At 34.2% G+C, this 14,478-nt stretch overlaps 1 protein-coding gene across 2 annotated transcripts; it reads left to right on the top strand.

Moving 5' to 3' along the window:
- Positions 1-2,403: 2,403 nt before the first annotated feature.
- Positions 2,404-4,112, top strand: LOC147385912 (protein RGF1 INDUCIBLE TRANSCRIPTION FACTOR 1-like). 2 transcript variants are annotated; one of them, XM_086424453.1, is made up of 4 exons: positions 2,404-2,553; positions 2,759-2,938; positions 3,047-3,262; positions 3,609-4,112. In XM_086424453.1, exons 2-4 carry the CDS (start codon positions 2,765-2,767, stop codon positions 3,816-3,818), a joined length of 600 nt encoding a protein of 199 aa, XP_086280579.1. In that variant the 5' UTR covers positions 2,404-2,553; positions 2,759-2,764; the 3' UTR covers positions 3,819-4,112. The 2 variants fall into 2 exon arrangements, with proteins under 2 accessions (XP_086280579.1, XP_086280578.1); XM_086424452.1 differs by having other exon boundaries at positions 2,545-2,687; positions 3,609-4,111.
- Positions 4,113-14,478: the final 10,366 nt, after the last annotated feature.

Here is a 14,478-nt window from a genome sequence, read left to right as displayed (position 1 = left end):
AAATGATTTAAATAGGTTATTGTAGTATTCAAGGAAACAATTGATCTTCATTCTTTTATATGGGAAATCAATCATCCGATCTTCATGTATTGTTTATGCATTTTTTTCTTCATTCCATAAATAAAATCTCCAACTCCTATCCTACAATTTTCATGTCCTTGATAGTCTTCATTTAAATTTCATACATTCGTAATCTCCACCGAGATATAAGGATCAAGTCACAATATCCAATCAAATAATTTTGGGAGAAATCATGTGATCTTATTTAGTGACCACCGGCTTTAACATACTCCACGATGAGCGGAATACGACAATGATAGTTTCATAGGCAATCAATGACCATTGAAAGCAAAATGGATGCTCGTTGGCAATGACACACATTTAATAGACGAGATCTCAATGATCAATACTACCTAGTTGTACGTTCTTTATTCAAAGGAACATGTGATTGAGGGAGGGTATTTTAGTAATTAGTTATGATGCATTGTAATAAAGTGTACTGTGATACACCGTATCATATTTATTGAGATTGGGATAATGTTAGATTGATTTGGATAAGATTTTTTAGTGATAGAGTTTATCTTCAGATAAGATTTGTTTCTATAAAAATCTTATTAGGGTTGCTGTAATTATTGTAATTAAAGATATTCCTATTTTTTATCAACCTCATGTTTTAACTTTATTAGCGAGATCGTCATTTTAAAATTAGAATGAAAACTTCAGATCTCAATCAGAATTAAAATGAACAATTTACTAAAATAAGATTTTGAATAAAAGTTGCACATGTTTTGAAAATTTTCTCTTCAAATTATCCAATTGAACAATCATAATACCCATTTCTACAAAGAATGATTTTCTGACACCCCCCTCTAACACATGCCTTTAACGTGACATGTTCTAGAACCATAGTTTCTTTTCCTTGAGATACACAACTGCACATATTTATGGGGATGTACAATTATGTATCTCGAGGAAATCTATGGTTCTAGACCATGCCAATTCAAGGGGCGTGAGTTAGAGGGGGTTTCAAAAAATCACGACTTTCTCCAAATCGCCAATAACTTTCAAAATTCTAAATCCAAATCAAATCCCAATGCATCAACTATTATAAGAGCATTGGACTCCTATGTTTCTGGGCCATCATCAAAGGCGGAACTCCATGACCAAGTTATTGATCTCACTAAAAATAGGCTTACAAATAAAAATAAAATAAAATAAAAATTATTTGATCATGGATAGATAAGGTAGCCAAGGCGATATTTTATTTACTTTTCATTCATTTCCATCACATCAACATAGTCGTCATAATAAGTAGCAATCGAATCGCTAGCTTCACTTCCTTGAATGCTTATTCACAAATAAATTGGAAAATGAACTAAAAGATTCAATTCTACCTTCATAGAGTTGACGTTGTTGTTGCCTGCGCGTACAAGCATCCCCACTTTTATCTCGACATTTAAGGGGATTTTGTTTTTGGAATGGTAAAATGACAACTTCGACTCCAAAGGTAAGGTAGGGAGTCTTGACTTTGAAGTGGCCATGCCGCTTCCAAATTTATCAGGAACCCTCCTCATAACAAAGCAAATGTTTTTTTGTATTTATTTTACGTCCTTATTTTTTCGTTGATATTTGTGATAAAGTGAATTTTTGCTCACAGACTCTTCAATGTGTGCCACATCAAACAAGGAAGGGTAATTTTGTAAATTAGAAATGTCATTCAATACACATGGGTAAATGTGATTGGTGGATCTTAGATTTCTGTGAGCTCTGTAAGCAAAATTTTTTCCTTTGCAATACTTCTTTGAAAATGCCACGTATAATCCAAAGATGAGGGTTCTACCAAAATTTTGAAGCGGGAGATTCAAAGTTTTTTCCCTGGTTAGGTACCATATGCAACCATATATCCACACAAGTTCCATTGGGATTTTACATTAATCAAATCACGAGGGATGTATGATTGGCACATGGTATAACATTCCTAATTAGTTGATACAACAACTAAATGAGCTTTATTATTGCTTAATCGAGAATTAAATTTTGCCAGACATTATATGCTGCCTGAAAGTAATGAGAAAATCTTCTCGTGACCAAACCTAAACGTCAGCATATATACCACATTGTGCAATTAAGGACATTTTGGTAAAATCATTCCTTTTTCTTTCCTTATTTGACCTCCGTGTCATCTTTTTCACTTCCCAGTATCTACGTCATACCTACAACAAACAAAATCTGGGGTCCATTAAAAATGGACTGTCTATAATTTGCCACGTGGAAGATTAAAACACGTGGCAACAATTTGAGAGGATCGTTTTCGTGATCAGCTTCTCGGCTCATACGTAGGCTTGTTGCCGACCTTAGCTTCCGAAGAGACGCAAAGAAGAACCGAAGCAGCGTAAGCGCCAAAATAGCTTCTCTAATAAAGATTCAACGGCAGATAAGGCCACTAAGCAACCAAAATTGATATGGACCGTTAGATGGCGTAAGAAGAGCATATTTGTTTACATTCCTGTCCTTCGTCTAGGCTTTGTTTTGTTGTTGAATTCTAAGTTGCAGGTGGGTTAGGCATCTCTCTCTCTCTCTCTCTCTCTTCTGTGAATTTGCATATCCATCAAGAAAATCCAACGGTTGTCACTATAACACCAGCATTCCTTCAAGCTCTCATTACCCTTTGATCGGCCTCGATAATGGTAACATTGTTTTGTTTTAAAAAAAGATCAAAATCATAAAATTCTCACTGTGTGTCTTGGTTTCTTCACAGGGGTCAATGTTGGTTCCCCCATGGCTTGAACCATTGCTATCGACGACTTTCTTTGCGGTCTGTCGAACTCATGGAGACGCACCGCGGAGCGAATGCAACATGTTTTGCTTGGATTGTAATTCCAATGCGTTTTGCTTCTATTGCATATCATCTAGACACAAGGATCACACTGTAATCCAAGTGGGTAGAGTGGAATTTTCTCTTAATTTCTTTTTTCTTTTTATGATTATATATATACGTATTATTTTGGGAAAAAAAAAATGTTAAAGTGAAATGGGTTTTATACAGATAAGGAGGTCTTCATATCATGATGTGGTGAGAGTGGCTGAAATTCAAAAGGTGATAGACATCAGTGGGGTACAAACCTATGTGATAAACAGTGCTAGAGTTTTGTTCCTTAATGAGAGGCCTCAACCTAGAACTGGGAAAGGAGTCTCTCATATATGTGAAATATGTGGTAGAAGTCTCTTAGACCCTTTTCGATTCTGCTCATTGGGTTGTAAGGTTAGTTTTCTCTTCTTGTTTTTCACCATTATCATCAATAATTCAACATCACTTCATAACCCAATCTTAATCATCCATCCATCATGACCCATTGTTCATCATCATCAGGGTTTTTTTTTTTTTTTTTTGCAAGTTTTTATTTTTTATTTTTATTATATATATATTTTTTATTAATGCTGGATTAAATGGGTGGCTTCACTTTTTTTATGGGTCAACTTAGCTTAATCATCCATAACCATTTGACCCATTTTTCATTATAATCATAGTTGTGACATTGTTTTATTTTGTTAATGTTGATTAAAATGGGGTTGCTTCACTTGATTGTATTTTTTTTTGGTTAACTTAGCTTGTAGGGATAAAAAAGAATGGGGATGCGAGTTTTGTGTTAGAGAGCAAGAATGAAGTAATGGAAAGAGAAGAAGGGATGTCAAGAAGAGTGTCAAGAGAGGAAGAAGAATTGCGTGAAGGCATACAACACGACATATCACCATCCACGCCAACTTCTAATTCAAGGAGAAGAAAAGGCATTCCTCAAAGGTCACCTTTTGGGTCCTAAAACTCTCCTAACCAAACACATTTCATCCATCCAAAATCCCACCAATATGTCTTCAACAAAGTTATGGTTTACCCATTTGGATTCTCTCTCTCTCTCTCTCTCTCTTGTAGAGATAATAAGATAATCAATAATGGTGAATTATTATGGTAAATTGGAAGGTGTGAATGAAATTTATTAATTTAAAGCAAAGTCATTGGGCAATCCGTTAGAACTTAGAAAGCATTTGGAGGCCCACCAACCACATGACCTGTTTATATATATTATATTAAAGAAACGACAGCATTTTATATTTATTATTATTTATAAATAAATGCAAATAATGGACCATGCTTACTTTCTAGTCTAGGAATGTAAACGGTGTTTGGGACTTCGGGCCTTCGGGCCTTTGGGATCTCCATGAATGTCGGGCGTTTCTTCTTTATCCTTCTTACAAGGAAGAAAGCGACCTCTTCGAGCTGTAAAGCCATTTTTTTTAATAATAATTTAGGCTTACCACTACTGTTTTATATGAATATTTGAGATAATCCTGCATTTTCAAACTTAGGAGATACGCCTGGAGTCTAGTCTTCAATGAGAAACAACAGAAATGACCGAGATATCCTCATCTTCAACCTCTTCTTAAAAATCCCTGAATTGTTGTTCCCCACAAATCTATCTTCAAACTTAGATTTGGTGATATTTGCCACTTAATACTATTCATGCTTGATTTGATAATTTGCTCAAATTTCCATCTTATTTTGTCATTTAAATAAGAGTCATGATAATCTAACTAAAAAAAACATACTTAACTTAAGTGGCATCCATGTCAATTGAGTATATTTGAGTATTTTTTTTTTTCAGTAAAATTTATCACTATTATTTAAGGAGTCTTGTTGGAGTGACTTAAAAATTTATATCAATTCACACTTTCCGGACATGGAAGTGTGCACGGAACCATAGATGCTTTTCACTCATATCGTTTATAAACTGCCGCTAAATCATATTAATATTATTAATAACATTATTAATGATAAATCAATTAACCGTCTCTAATAGATTACCTTTGCAACAATTTTTGAAAAAGGCTGTTATTGTAAACATTGCCGGAGGTTAATCGTCAGTAATAGTTAAAGAGACTTTGCTTCACGCATTATTAATCTCTAGCGAAATGTAAACTGCTGTTTTTGGCCTTTCTCGATGTTTTCATTACTTTTCGTGGCATTTTTGGGCCGCCGGTAAAGGCCTTTTATTTTGTAGTGTCAATATTATTCTTCATTAAATAATCGAGAGGAAAATAAATAAAATTTTAACCTTTGTCCACACCCTTTTCAATACGTTCTCCATCCCAAGCCTGGATGTTGTGAACTTGTGATGTCTAGTATGCCTAACTTGGACTTCAAGAGACTAAACAAGATAGGGGCATTTTCCATAGGCTCAAGGACTTGAAAACAAGTAAGGGGCCTCGCAAGATTTACGGCGGCTGAGAGAGTTCAGAGGTTTGAGAGCTTGTAATCAATCTTTATTATTGATAATGGACTGATTTCTCTCTCCCCCGTGGACATAGACAATTGCTAAACCATGTAAATCATTGTGTTCTTTGTTTGTTTTTATTTTAATTCGTGCTCTTATTTCGCTTCCATACCACACCGGATAAAAAGGAAATTAAGGAAAGTTGGATCATGAATCTTATCAGATATTTTTCAATCTTTGGGATAAGACTTCTGTTTTTGATAAAGTGGAGGCTTCTAGAGGGTATTTTGATAAATTTTATTAGTATCTCATCGAAGACCACAATTTGTGGGGTATGCCATCAGTTTGATAAATGTAAATGGTAAGGTGGGTGCAATAAATATAATTCTTGCCTCAATTTTTGTGACTTATTTACTACGATTAGATCTATGACTATTTGATCCAAGCTGTGTTGGTGGGCACCATCTATAGCACTTTTGACTATCTGGTTAATTTGCAAAATTTGCGTTAAGTTTACCTTCAAATGATCTGTGTATATTTTGGTGAATATTTGAGATACCTCCTACATTTTCAAATTGAAGACATGCTTCGTAGTCCTTGATCTTCTCCGCTAAATTGAAGAAAATTAAAATGATCTAAATGCCCTCATCTTCAATCTCTAGTTAAAATTCTATCATCTTAATTTTCAAAATCAATCATCTTCAAAAATCTATGGTTGAAGTTGATAAAACCTTAAGGTTGAAAATGAGAGTAAAAACCTTTACCCAAGTGGTTGAAGATGATTGATTTTTGAAAGACAACTTAGTAGTTTTTAGTTTGAGGTTGAAGATGAGGACAATGTTATGTAAATGTCTTGTAATTTGTTGCATTACGTGATGCTGCGGGGGTGCAAAGGTTTTCTAATTTTGGGGGTTTATGTTTTGAGGAGTTTTACATATTTTAGTAACTCTCGGTTATATAAATAGAGATATCTAAGACTCTAAAACTTATGAGAAAATAATGATTGTCCTTGTTTTGTTCAATGGATGTAGGCACACTGCTGAATCACGTAATTCCTTATTTTGTGCGGTTGTGTTGTTTTTGCTATTTCAATTTTTTCACAGATAAATTACTCATTTTCCATTAATTTATTAAAAAAGACTTATCAGTTTGAAACCATAAATTATCTCAAATACATATTTACCAAAAGGTGGAGCAGTAAGTCTATATCATCCATATAATCTATATTTGTTGAAAAATATCCATATACCTAACGCATTCAAACAAGGCCTTAACCAACTTAAGTAACCTCTCTCCTTCAATCAAGGAAATGAAGTTCAAAGGACATCCTTCGGGAGGAGACAAAGAAGTTAAGTAAGACTGAGCTCTCATTCCACCTCACCAAAGCTATGAGTACTACGTTGCATGTGGAAAAACTATAATAAAAACATCTCTATCAAAAGTTTGATTAAAGATAATAAACTTTTCATCAACCCATCAGGTAGTTGTCCTTGACACAAAATATCAGAATGATTAACGTATTTTAGCCGTTGGATTCAAGTATTTTTCACCCATGATTTCTTCTTATTTGATTTGAGCATTTTTGTATGTTCATGACCAGTTAAGATGTCTTTTTATCAAACTTAATTTTGACAAAAAGAAGTTTTTACCCACATTTTTGTCTATAATTATGGGGACTTCATTAATTAACTAATCCAGATGTAGCTGGGAAAACATTGGGGTAAAGAAAGAGTAATGATTTTCTGGCTCCCCCACATAATATGCAAATATGTGTATCTCGAGGAGAAAAGATCTATGGTTCAAGCACACGTCACGTCAGGAGAGTATTTTGAGTATGCCATGCGAGGGAGTCAGATTATCATGACTCTTAAAGAAAAGGAAAACACGCAGATTTGGAGTTAGGATTTTGCCCACGTGGGGGCAACTTTAAATGATTTGTTAGAATCTAATTTACCGATGTTTGGTTGCATTTTGAAAATTATTTGCATGAACCTCTTTAAATCTTTCACAAATTTTAGCAAATAGTTTGCAAAAGTGTTACAAATCATTTGCGGTGTAAAGCTTTTGCATTTGCAAATCATTTGCATGGTACTATTTTTGGTGGGGGCAGTAGAATTTTTAAATTACGAATCTTCTTATTTTAGAATCATTTTCCTTATATCATATAAGATCAAACATCAATCATGTCATTTGGCATGATAAATGGGACCAGTGAAAATATTGGGATGGTAGCTAATTTATCATTGGGATATGTTTTGGAATTAACCTCAAGGAGCTGAAGCCAAGCCTTGAAATATAAGCTCCTCAGGAAGGTCAGGTTGGGTGTTCGAAACTCAATGAGGTGATGAATTCCTTGGGGCCACCGTCTAAGGTCTGGTTGATTCAACCAGTTGCATGTAGGACTTTTCGCGGGGGGTGTGTATGTCACTGTGGGATTCACTAAGTGAAAATTGAAGAATTTGACAAAAACTTCTGACGGGCCAACGGCCACAAATTTTAGTTAACCAAATTTTGACGGCCCATGGCTGTGGAAATTTTTATTATTCCCCAATTCGACTAGGATTGTCAAATATTGGCCTTTTTCACATTGTGATTAGTTTCACGCAAAGGGCGGGGATACCCACACGATAAGAAAAAAAAAAAAAAAAAAACTGCTGGAAAATTATAAATTATAAATAAAATAAAATATATACTTTTTAATTTATAAATAAAATAAATGTGTGTCACTGATATAAAAAAAAAATTAGTATATTATTGTGTTGGAAAAATCTGCACATCTTCCTCGGGATTTACATTGCCACAGTCCCAAACCTGCAAAAAAATCTGTCTAAGCATCAATGTGGTACTTGGCAAAAAAAAAAAAAAAAAAAAAAAAACTCCAATCTCAAGCTAAGTCAAATTTAAAGGGAATTTTTAATTGGTATCGAATCAATCTTAAAATAATAAGTTTACCTCTATTTATACCTTAAGGTTCTCTTTTTTGGTATCTTTCCTTCACATTTCTCTAGTTTGATTCTTGATTGGATTTAATCATGATTAAGCTTAAGCATGATCGAAACCCTTGACTGTCGAATTTCAAAAAAATTTGACGGACTATTACGTCATAGTCGATTTTTTTTTTTTTTTTTTTCTTTTGACAAGTCGAAACCATCAAATTAATAAAGGGTGGGAGAAATTCACAGCTTTAGGCCATCAAATATAGGGAACATCACAAATTACAATTGCCTTAGTGTCATGGCCGTGTTCTTTCGAAGCAAAGTCGTGCAGTGCAAGGGGGTCAAATTCATTTGCAAGCCTGTAAAAATGATCATACACTATAATACGTAGCTAGCAAACAAGTAAATGGGGCAAAGTCCGGAGGCAACTTTGTTGATATAATATTGATTACACGAGGTAACGCGTTACAAAAATATTAAGGTGCGTTACAAAGTAATAGATGATCCTATGACACGCGGGACTTTTACGGAGTTGGGCTTGAGGACTTCAATCAACGTGGGTGTAAGCCAGGGATTGATAAGCACTAGACACCCTTCCTACAAAGATTACGCTAAGTCTTTCCTAGGTTTCCAGAAGGAAACATCAAAAGTGGAGGTCGGTCATACTCCTTTATTACAGAAATGCCACTAAGCTAACAGATATGCCCTGGCACGGGATTGACACGGCTTCATAACGAACCTTACATGATATTACATGGGTGCTCCCGGATAGCTTCGGGGCGAGCTTACACCTAACTCTAGGCGACAGAAGTTATGACTGTCACACCTATGCTGTCGAATTTTGTTTGTTTTTCTAAAATTCATAGGCCTTGGCCCATCGAATTTTCTAATTTTCACATTGTGTTTTGCATTTGTTTTGTCTCCTGACTATCGTTGTGGCTCTCCATACGCTAACTTCTATTATTCTCTTGAGGTTGACCTTAGGGATCTCTTCTGATATTCCAAATCCAAAGATAATCCTTTGCATTGTCCAATTTACAATGCATCAGACAATCATCCTAAGATTATGTTGATTATGTAATAATTTTTATTTATTTGAAAAACATCCCAACTTTATTTTCTTCTTGGAAATGTAACAACCATCATTAAACATCAAAGAATAAATAGGATGAACTGGATTTAGACACCAATGAAGAGAGTTAATCACGATTTTCATCACAATTTCATCGAAATCCTTATTATTAATTTCAATCATTCTTTTTAAATAGGTTTATCACAGTCGTTAATTATTAGATACATTTTTTTATATTTCAAAGTCCACTCTCCATGATAGAAGAAAAGATGTAAGCACTTAAAGCGAGAGGGAGACCACTTAGCTCTTTAATCAGTTTCGGCCCCCACCCCTTCTAGGGGGCCGAAGTGTCTCTGGAGACCAATAGAAAGACTAAAAGGGCATCTTACCACAGCATCGCTAAACTTGTGGTCTGTGTCTTGGTAGAACTGATGGGCCCTCAGGTTTCACACCACACAAATCTCAGACTATCAATTAGTTTGGGCTTTTCGGACATGGATGGGTCAACCCAACACAATGTGAAAAAAAGCCCAAATTTGACGGTCTTGGGCCATCAAATTTCATAAAATTCGACGGACCAAGAGCTTGAATTGGGGTCGAATTTTCATTGTCAAAATTTTTTTTTTTGACAGGCTGAAACTGTCAAATAAATGAAAGATGAAAGAAATTTGACAGCTCTAAGACGTCAAATTCAGGAACATCAAGAATTTTGACGGTCCTAGACCATCAAAATTCAGTTTCTAAAATTTGTAAGCCTTGGCCCGTCAATTTTTTTTGTTGAATTTTTCAATTTTCACGTAGTGCAATGGGCCCATGAGTTAGGGTTCAATTTAATTTTGAATTTTTTTTGTAAGTATTGTGATAATCTGACTACCCTACGTGGTAAACTCAATTGACTATCCTGACGTGACAAGTTCACAAACTGTAGATCTACGATCCTCGAGATACACTGTTGCACTTCCCTATAAAAAGTGTATCTCGAGAGAATCGTGTATCCTAAAGAGTGTAGATCTACGATTCCCAAACTTGTCATGTCAAGTAGTTGATTGAGTATGCCACGTGAGGTAGTGAGATTATCATGACTCTTTTTATAATTCTTTGTCTTTTGGTTCTTTTATTATTTGAACAAAAAATAAAAAATTGGACTTAACTAAGAGGCCCCCATGTTTGTGTACTTGAGTGCACACATGAATAGGAATGATCGATTGTGCCTTTTTGCCGATGTATTAGACACATATATGCATAGGGACGGAGCCATGATTTTATCTACGTGGGGGCAACTAAGATCTTTACAGATTTTTCAATCTTCTGAGAGGGTAATAGAGGTGGAAAATTTTGTTGTTGTTATTGATGTCGTTATCTGTCGTAGTAGTATATAAATTCTTTCATTTTTTTTTCATATTTTATAATTTTAATAAATAATTATGAAAAATCATTAGTGCACACCATGATTTCATCCCACATTGATCATTAACTGATTAGAATGTTTTGCCAAATTCAATATGGGGTTGTACATTAGTAAATTGTGAACTCTAATCTGATTTTAATGGGTATCCCGTATTGGACCTAGAGTGGGGAGGTCGTATCCTCGAGATTTTTATGGCAAAGAATCTGACCGTGTGTAATGGTATCATCTTTCAGTCTCCAAATCTCGAGGATTATCTCAAAAGTTTGTACATTGTACTGCAAATACCAAATCATTTGTTTTTGTCAAATAGTTGGTTAGCGGTGAAAACCAAGTTATGGGTTTGAAGGCACTTCACGTGCAATGTGCATCAATCATGGTTGGTAACCCAATTCCAACCCCCACGTTTACTAGATATATATATAGAAGTTGGTAGAAAGATGAAAAGGATATCAATGACATCACCTCACCTCCCATAAGGCAATTATGTGGATCACTCTTCATCTAGTTAGAATGTTCGGTAAATATTTGAGTTACCACGTTTTCAAACTGATGATATGTGCCTTTGGACCTTGGTCTTCTCTAATAGATTGAGGATAAATAATTAAATGCTCTTGTTTTCAAGTTATTACCATAAAATGCCCTTATTTTTCTTCCAAAGTTGGTATTCGACTAACATGGTAAGGGCACAGAATCATAGATCTTTACCTTGTGTATCCAGAAGAAACATCCATGGTTATGTGCACTTCCACGTCAACTGAGTACAAATTAAATAAAAAAATCACGACTTTTGATAAAATTTATTTCAATTTTCAAAAAAAAAAAAAAAAAAAACCACTCTTCAATAAAACCTCTAAATAATTATATCTACTTCAACCTTCAAATGTCAAGAATAAGATAGGATTTTCAAAGTAAATTTTGATGAAATTTTGGATAAAAAAATCAAAGATTTATTGTAATGAATTAAGATAAGATTGAAAATCATGAAGGTTAAATAGGATTTAAAAAATTAAAAAACTCAAGTATTCATCAAAACGTGTAGGAATGTATCTACATCACCCTAGATTTAATTTATTAAAACCCATACATCAAAGTGATTGTAATTGTATAGGCCCACTAAAATCTAGATTTATAAATTTAATGGGCCCCATGTTTAGAAAAATATATACGAGAGCTTCGCATCAAATTGGATCAAAGTCAACATTGCTAAGGTATCCAATGCACGTTCGTTTGGAATATATTTAAGGAGAGATGGATGAAGAAGATAATGGTGATGGTTGTTGCTGTCATGCGTGCGTAGGATGAAAAGCTACACATACCATCCTCTCCTTCTCTAACGTAAATACTACGTTCCTTACAAGTGTCCATCCCTTGCCTAATAAAAAGTCCATTATGTAGATCATACGTACATCACATGATGCATACACACAACAAAGTTTGAATTCAACGTACCAATAAAACAAGGGGTACCTCTCTAAGTTTTGATGAATTTTAAGAGATACTGGCTTTGAATTTCCAAACTGATGACATGTCCCTTTGACTTAAATTTTTGACTGAAAGACTATTGTGAAATGACATAAATACTCTTGTTTTCAAGCTCTAACCAAAACTACTTGATTTTATATATATGTATATATATAAATGCTCATCATTTAAAAGCTCTTCAACCATTGTAGGTGCAGTTATTTTTAACTCATTCATCATCCTCATCTTCAATCTTTCAATCCTTTTTATTTATTTATTTTTTTGTATGGCATTACCTTAATTTCTTATAGAAAACCTTTAATATATATATATACTAAATCTTTTTCTTCAAGATATACAAAGAGAAAGATGTGTGGTTCTGTACACGCATCCACGCTAGTGAGTGAATTTCAGAATGAGTAATTTTTTGTAACGAGATCATCTTTACAAAAAATCAGCCTATTCTAAGACTTTTAATCTTAGTTTACAAGTTGATGAATCGTGGATTATTAACTTTTATCATTAATTTGTAAACCACTTTTGATGGGATTAGAAGTTTTGAAATGGGTTGATTTTTTTGTGAAGATTTCTTCACCATAGAGATCATCCTCACAAAATCAACTCCTTATGTTTGATTATTTTTCTTTGTTTTCTTTATATCCTTATTATTTTAAGTAACTACCTAACCCACCCCTTTTACAATTACTAGAGTTTGTCTGTACTTACGACACAATCGTCCTCGTTAGGATTAGAGGATAAAAAATGAAAGATAATAAAGTTATAAGAGTATTATTGAAAAATAGTAGAAAGGTAAAGACAATAAAGTTGGAGGTGTATTATTAAAAAAGGATGATGAAATGTAATAAAACTAATGAGACATTTGTTGTAAGACGAGTAGGAGATGAAATGTAATAAAGTTGAAGAACATCCTTGTATAGGAAGAAGAAAAAAAACAATTTATTCTCAAGATTCGTAGAGAGATTAATCCTATACCTTATTATGTGGGGGATAAACATTGGGATGATGACTGTTATGTTTTATTCTCGACGTTTGTAGGTTTGAAGAAGACAATCTTAAGATTCAAGAAGGATAAGATGACGGGTTTTGGGGAGAAAATGTAAGAGGTGGGCAGCTAAAGAATCAAAATGAGGACATTTAAGTCATTTACATTAGTCTCACATAGAATACCTAATTCAAGGGGGCATGTCATCAATTTGAAATCACAGGCGTATATAGCTCTAATATTGAACCTAAGTCATGTCTAAATTCTAAATATATGTACTTTTTATTAAAAAAAGTCTCCCACTGTTCCCTCTATTAGCCTCTCGTTTACGGCTCTTTCTCTCCTTCATATAGATAGTTACACCCCTCTTTCTCTCCATCCGTCTCTCTTCCTCCACAAACCTTAATTCATGTCTACAGATCTTGAAATCCGCCAATCTAAATTGGCCAAGATTAGTCTACGACCTATTGAGGTTCGAACGCGACAATCGAACAACAAAGAAGACATTGGAGCAATTCAATCAGCGAATGGAGATGATGATGAATGTGTGACACCAACTTCAGATGAAAACAAGATACCTATCATCAAAAGCTGTCCACCACCACCGCGAAAGCATAATCGAGTGACTTTGTGTAAGAGAAAATTATCGGAGCTGCAATTTTTCGAAGTCTTGGAACGTGATCAGATTGAATCATTCTTTCCATCCAACAACTGCTTGGACTCGTGTTCGATTAATTCTCGCAAGATGATGAAGAAACAACCGAGTCCCAATCAATGAAAATGTTGTCTTTGATTTATTTCATACTGTCCAAGTACCCCATGTATTATTTATTTAAAACATACCCTTATAGATGCAACTTTGATTAGTTAATGTAATCTGTACTTATTTAAATCCATGGGTACATCTCTTTCTTCAATGAGAATTGAGAACAATTTCTTCTCCTTTTTTCTCTTCTCTATTTGATTGATATTGTTTCATATAGTTCATGAATATGGGTATTAAAAATTAATGTGTTGAAGGTTCATTAATGGTGGATGATTGGTAAGATACTAGAGATGATGAGGTAGATGTGGTGGTTGGAAGTTTGATTTCGTTTTAATTAGCTTTTGCTACTCTATTTTATATTAGACTTTTCTATTGGAGCTGAGATTTGAGGGGCAAAAAATTACAGATTTTGTTAGAGATTAGTGATAGATTATAAGTATCAATTTAGGTTGTAGGATATGAGGGTGATATTTTTTGTTGGGTAGCGTTCGGAGGCCTTAGAGAGAGCCAAACATTTTTCGAAGTTGAAGAATTTTGGACCGTTAGATTTTTATAAATCACTTTT

The sequence above is a fragment of the Akebia trifoliata genome, chromosome 14, assembly GCF_017979445.1.
Source record: "Akebia trifoliata isolate Shusen 1 chromosome 14, ASM1797944v1, whole genome shotgun sequence".
Taxonomy (NCBI): domain Eukaryota; kingdom Viridiplantae; phylum Streptophyta; class Magnoliopsida; order Ranunculales; family Lardizabalaceae; genus Akebia; species Akebia trifoliata.
This window is presented reverse-complemented; position numbering and strand designations above follow the sequence as displayed.

Coding starts and splice junctions, on each gene's coding strand:
- LOC147385912 (XM_086424452.1), top strand. Junction 2,939..3,046: donor AGGATCACACTGTAATCCAA/GTGGGTAGAGTG, acceptor GGTTTTATACAG/ATAAGGAGGTCTTCATATCA. Junction 3,263..3,608: donor TCTGCTCATTGGGTTGTAAG/GTTAGTTTTCTC, acceptor TGGTTAACTTAG/CTTGTAGGGATAAAAAAGAA.